Here is a 5,847-nt window from a genome sequence, read left to right as displayed (position 1 = left end):
GCTTGAGGGCATCTCCAGCGGCGCGACGCAGTTTAATGTCCGCGAGTGTTTCGTTTGCGTCATGCTGCGGATATAAAAATGACCGTTTTTATCCGCTCGTCCGTTTGCGTCTGGGGTCTGCTCCAGCGGGGCGACGCATTTTTTTTTTCTTTTTTCCCTCCTCTCCATTTAAACATAGTTTCAAATATAACATTTTGAAACATGATTTTACACAAACTAACACATAGTTTGGAACATGGTTTACACAAAGTAACACATAGTTTGAACCATGGTTGATACAAATATAATTTTTTTTAAAAAACAAGCCAGTTGTGTTGACTTCCGTATGTTCGCTGCCAAGAAAGAACATTCAAGGGCACCCAGTCACCCAAACTGGAAAATCCAGCGGGAGGAGATGGTGCACTTGTTGGTTCTACCGATGAAGCGAACATCCAGAAACCTCGACTACTGGCTTCGTCTGGCCCGTAGCTAGATTCGCTGCAAAGAAAGAACACTCAACGTTCTAACTATCGGTGTCGGAGCCGGAGTCGTCGGTGTGGTAGTGCCTGCGGCAGGCTGTGTCGTCGAACACCTTGACGATCATCTCGCCGTCCCCCTCGTAGAGGAAGGTGAGCTGGCAGCCGGGCTCGAGGTCGAGGTCACGGGCGAACTTGTCCCACCCCGTGTGCAGGTACATCTTGCCCTGACCATCGAACAGGACCTCCACGGTCCAGCGGCAGAAGTTGCAGCTGGCCTCCCGTAGCTGCAAGTGCGCCGGCTCGACGCCGTCGATGAACTCGGCGAACTTGTCCGGTAGCCGCTTGATGGCGAGTGGGTCGTCGTCGATGCGGAGGAGGAACTCGAAGCAGCGCTCCTCCTACGAGGACGAGGAGGGCGCAGGCGACGGCGAGCGTGGGGCCGTAGCTGCTCCACCACGGCGGCCCCTGCCCCGGCCACGGGGGCGCCCAGGGCCGCGACCTCAACCGCCTCGCCGGCCACCAGGACCGGCCATGGACTTCCTCGCGGGCTTGGCTGCGTAGCAGGAACACCTAGGCGGCGCTACGCTCGAGCTTTGTGGCGGCTAGGGTTTCTTTGGAGGAGTGGATGAGGACGGCGGCATGCGGTGGCCGCGGGACGCGTGGCGTCGCCATTAACGTGGTTGGCGGAGGTGGGCGGCCACTCGGCAGCCGAGGCATCGTCGCTATTAACGTGGCGCAGAGCGCCGAAGCGACGCAGCTTTGCAGTCGCTGCCGCGTTTGAGAAGACGCATCGACGCAGGGTCGCTGCCAGGCGGGCCCGCCCAAACATCCGCCAGACGCGAGCGGATGTTTCCGGACGTCCGCAGAGACGCATCCGAGGCGCATATTTGGGCTAGGTTTGCATCTCCGCGGACGGCCCGGTCACTTTGCGTCGCCCCGCTGGAACAGGCCCCAGACGCATTTCCGGTCACGGCGGACGAAAACGGTCGCTCAGCGACCGTTTGCGTCGCGCCGCTGGAGATGCCCTGAACAACAAAAATAGTTTTCATCCCAGTTCCTTTCAAACTTTTTGTATAATTAATACCATGATATATTTATAGTAGCGAATAATACGTGGTAGATATATATAAGCTATTTTCAGCGATTACAAAATAAAGTCTAAAATAAACAAGCAAATTTTCGAGGTCTTCAAACTCTTTCATTCTTATATTATTTTTACTCACACGTATGGGCGTGGGTATTTCCTTCACCATCCGTTTTACTTTAAGATTCGGATAAAAGAAGATGAGAGTTGCTTTTCCGAGCTGGAATCCCGATGAATAAATCGACTTCTTCTATGAGACAATCTTGTACTTCTCTGAAAGCATCCTAAGAAATTTAGAATAGATACCAAATCACAAACATGTAAATACAAAAGTTCTCCCATAATTTAAATTGATTTGCTATACATGCGTGTAACCATTAAAGTAACCAACCAAAATCGGCAAGAGTATCAACACCAATGTTTCAGAAAAAATAACCGAACAACCTAGTCGACGCCGCGGAGGAGCTGAGAGTACGAATCACCATTTTCGGGGATGCAAAAGCTGGGGCAAATATTGCGAAGATAATCCTACTCTTGACAAGTATGGATTTTTTCCTTCTAAATCGATCTGGCGAAGCAAGATCCGAAGGTACATACCTAGAGAATACTAGTCTTCCAACACCATGATTGATGCTGGGAAAGAGATATCATCGTCGAACGAAGGCCGAAGATCACTTATTATAGATGATCCATCGTCATTAACGTTGATGGGACATAAAAAGACTACCAAAGGCGTAATCTAATCTATTGAAGTTTCATTAAAATTTTCACTCATAGATTGGGTTCCCCACCCTCCGCCGCCTGGGAGACCGAACGGAAGAGGGTTGACCGACGTATGGAGGAGGTTCATGTGGAGGTGGCTGCTAGGATTTCTCTCTGTGTGTGTGTGAGAGAGAGAGAGAGAGAGTAATCCTAGTTGTCGATCTTGCATACTCCCTCTATCCTAGAATGTAGGGACGCTTTTTTCGCACGGTATTTGAAGCACAACTTTATAACCACTAATATATGATGGATTCAACATTCGTCTTACAAATCTCTTTCATTTCATATATGCTTATTTTTTTTAGAGATATTATAAATACAAATGGTAGTCAAAGTTATAAGTTGTTAACCAACGAAACTTAAGGGCGACTTATATATTTTAAGAGTAGGTGGTGTTATTACATCTCTACCTTGCACATTGTGATTACCCTTTTAAAAGGGGTAAAAAAAATTTAGTACCTCGCTTATGGCACATTAGTTGCAACGGACTCTCAGGCTAGAGGTTTATCCTTCTTTTCAAAAAAGAAAAGAGAACTAACAGAAAGTTGCAATCCTATCTAGACAAACCAAGGCAATCAGACACTTGACGCAACCAATAAGTCACGATCCTGTGAACAAAATCACAAGGCTAGAAAGGTCCGTCCTGTCCTAATCCACTGAAAATATCATGCCCAATTTGACGGAAGCAAGCAAGATAAGCTAATCACCAATGTGCATCAGTAGTTAAGCCGAAAGAGGAAGAAAAAAGGAATACCACAAAGGAATCACGATGTGAAGATAGAAATAGAATACAGTTTTCTCTCGCTTTCTCTCCCACCTCAGGCTTTGACTCTACGTCCCCCAAACCCCTGAATTTTTGCTGATTAAAAGATCCAAACGCACGCGACGTACTCCACAGCCCACAGTGCGTGCGCCGGCCGAACGCCGCCATGGCCAACCCCATCATCCCCACCAGCGGCAATGGGGAAGAGGCCACGACCAAGCTGGGCCGGCTCAACGCCGCCGTTGAGCGGTCCTGGGTGGGCCGCCGCTTCCACCTGGCCGCGCGCGGCACGACCTTCACGACGGAGCTCCGCGCCGGCACGGCCACGTTCCTCACCATGGCGTATATCCTCGCCGTGAACGCCTCCATCCTCTCGGACTCTGGCGGGACGTGCACTGTCGACGACTGCCAGGCGCCGTCGCCGCGCTGCAAGTTCCCGCCCGTTGACCCCGGGTACGCCGCCTGCGTGTCCCGCGTGCGGCGGGATCTGATCGTCGCCACCGCCGCGTCGTCCGTGATCGGCTCCTTCATCATGGGGGCCTTCGCCAACCTGCCGCTCGCGCTCGCCCCCGGCATGGGCACCAACGCCTACTTCGCCTACACCGTCGTCGGCTTCCACGGCTCCGGCACGCTGCCGTACCGCACCGCGCTCGCCGCGGTCTTCCTCGAGGGCCTCATCTTCCTCTTCATCTCCATCGTGGGGCTGCGCTCCAAGCTCGCCCAGTTCATCCCCAAACCCGTGCGGATCTCGTCGTCCGCGGGGATCGGGCTCTTCTTGGCCTTCATTGGGTTGCAGAGCAACCAGGGCCTGGGGCTTGTTGGCTTCAGCTCGTCGACGCTGGTCACGCTCGGCGCGTGCCCGGCGTCGGAGCGCGCGTCCGTGGCACCGGTGATTACGTTCCCCAATGGTACAGTCGCACTGATGCCTGGCGGCACGGTCTCCGGCGGCATACTCTGCCTCTCGGGTCGGATGACATCCCCAACCTTCTGGCTCGCTGTTGTGGGCTTCCTAATCATCGCTTTCTGCCTCATCAAGAATGTCAAGGGCGCCATGATCTACGGCATCCTCTTCGTGACGTTCATCTCCTGGCCGCGCAACACCGGCGTCACCGTGTTCCCAGACACGCCGGCCGGCGACGAGAGCTTCAGCTATTTCAAGAAGGTGTTCGATGTCCATCGCATCCAGTCTACCGCCGGCGCCCTGGACTTCAGCGGAGCCGGCAAAGGATTCTTCTGGGAAGCGCTCGTCACCTTCCTCTACGTGGACATCCTCGACACCACGGGCACGCTCTACTCGATGGCGCGGTTCGCCGGGTTCATGGACGACGCCACAGGGGAGTTCGAGGGGCAGTACTTCGCCTTCATGTCCGACGCCACGGCCATCGTGTTCGGGTCTTTGCTGGGCACCTCCCCCGTAACGGCCTTCATCGAATCGTCTACGGGGATCCGAGAGGGCGGGCGGACGGGGCTGACGGCGCTCACGGCGGCGGTGTACTTCACGGCCGCGCTCTTCGTGACACCGCTGCTGGCGTCGATCCCGCCATGGGCGGTCGGCCCGCCGCTCGTGCTGGTGGGCGTGATGATGATGCGGTCGGTGGCGGAGGTGGACTGGGTCGACATGCGGCAAGCCGTGCCGGCGTTCTTGACGCTCGCGCTCATGCCGCTCACCTACTCCATCGCCTACGGTCTCATCGGCGGCATCGGCAGCTACATGCTACTGCACTCATGGGATTGGGCGTGTGATGCCGCAACCAAACTTGGCTACCGCCGCAAGGTGGGTGCTGGCGCCGTCACCGAGATGAGTAGCAGCGGCAGTGCCGGTGGTAGCAATAGGGAGCATGTGAATGATGGGGGACATGCTTAGCAGCTTTGTGATCTTGTAGGTATTAGTATTTATTTTGTGCCTTTAGGATCCTCAATTTGATCGTGTTTGGATACTAGGATGTTCATATCTGTTTCCGTTAGAAATATTTCGGCAATTTGCAACCAAATTATTACTTCCTCTTCTCCATAATAAGTGTATGGATCAGAGGAGTACTTTATTTAAGAATGGGATTTGCCAAACTTTATGTTGCAACTGAAATTTGATGATATCATCTGACTAAGAACGAAATTATTTATCAGTCGATTGAGAAATAATCACACCCTAATTTAATATATTCAGTCATGGGGTTTGGGTTAGAAAAAAGGGTACTCCATAGTATCACTCAACTAACTGAATTATTCATTGTTCTTTAATACTAGAAAAAAACACTTACATGAACCCCACAGCCGGCATCACCACTAAATGCACGTAATCACAAGCGTCCACCAAAGATTAAGAGTCACAAAATTTCAACATCGAAAGTGTCCTTAGAAATCACAAATTTTCACATAGATATTTTCCCATAAAGTGTGATCCCAAGAGTCAGGGTATAACGTCCCTCCCATCCACAAAGAACATGTCAAACAAATTGAGTTTAACTCGGAACTATGAAGAATAATACTCTATGACACGTGAATCGCACAGAACATTTCTACCTTGCACACTAGAGAGTGCGCATGTTTCGTCTGTCGATTCGTGCTTTGCGATTCGTGCTACAATTTTTCAACAAGTTTCGTTGTGGTTTAGAAAAAATTACATGGATTGAGGTGCAATGAAACATGGTGAAATAGTGCATGTGGGACATTTCTCCACATGCAACCCCTACCCCAAAGGTAACATGGTCCAAATCCATTTTTGATTTTCTTTCTACATAAAAAATATCGACCCATACCTCCTTTTAGCATACAAGCGGGTG

General features: G+C 51.6%; 1 protein-coding gene across 1 annotated transcript; it reads left to right on the top strand.

The window, feature by feature from the left end:
• Positions 1-3,066: 3,066 nt before the first annotated feature.
• LOC127307427 (adenine/guanine permease AZG1) lies at positions 3,067-5,064 on the top strand. The gene has a single exon (XM_051338154.2). It carries the CDS (start codon positions 3,234-3,236, stop codon positions 4,929-4,931), a length of 1,698 nt encoding a protein of 565 aa, XP_051194114.1. The 5' UTR covers positions 3,067-3,233; the 3' UTR covers positions 4,932-5,064.
• The last annotated feature ends 783 nt before the right edge of the window (positions 5,065-5,847 follow it).

The sequence above is a fragment of the Lolium perenne genome, chromosome 6 (genome assembly GCF_019359855.2).
Source record: "Lolium perenne isolate Kyuss_39 chromosome 6, Kyuss_2.0, whole genome shotgun sequence".
Lineage (NCBI taxonomy): Eukaryota > Viridiplantae > Streptophyta > Magnoliopsida > Poales > Poaceae > Lolium > Lolium perenne.
The sequence above is the reverse complement of the archived record's forward strand: the minus strand, read 5'-3'. Positions and strand labels throughout refer to the sequence as shown.

What these genes read in the sequence shown, in the direction of transcription:
- LOC127307427 (XM_051338154.2), top strand. Translation starts at nt 3,234, where the DNA reads ATGGCCAACCCCATCATCCCCACCAGCGGCAATGGGGAAGAGGCCACG.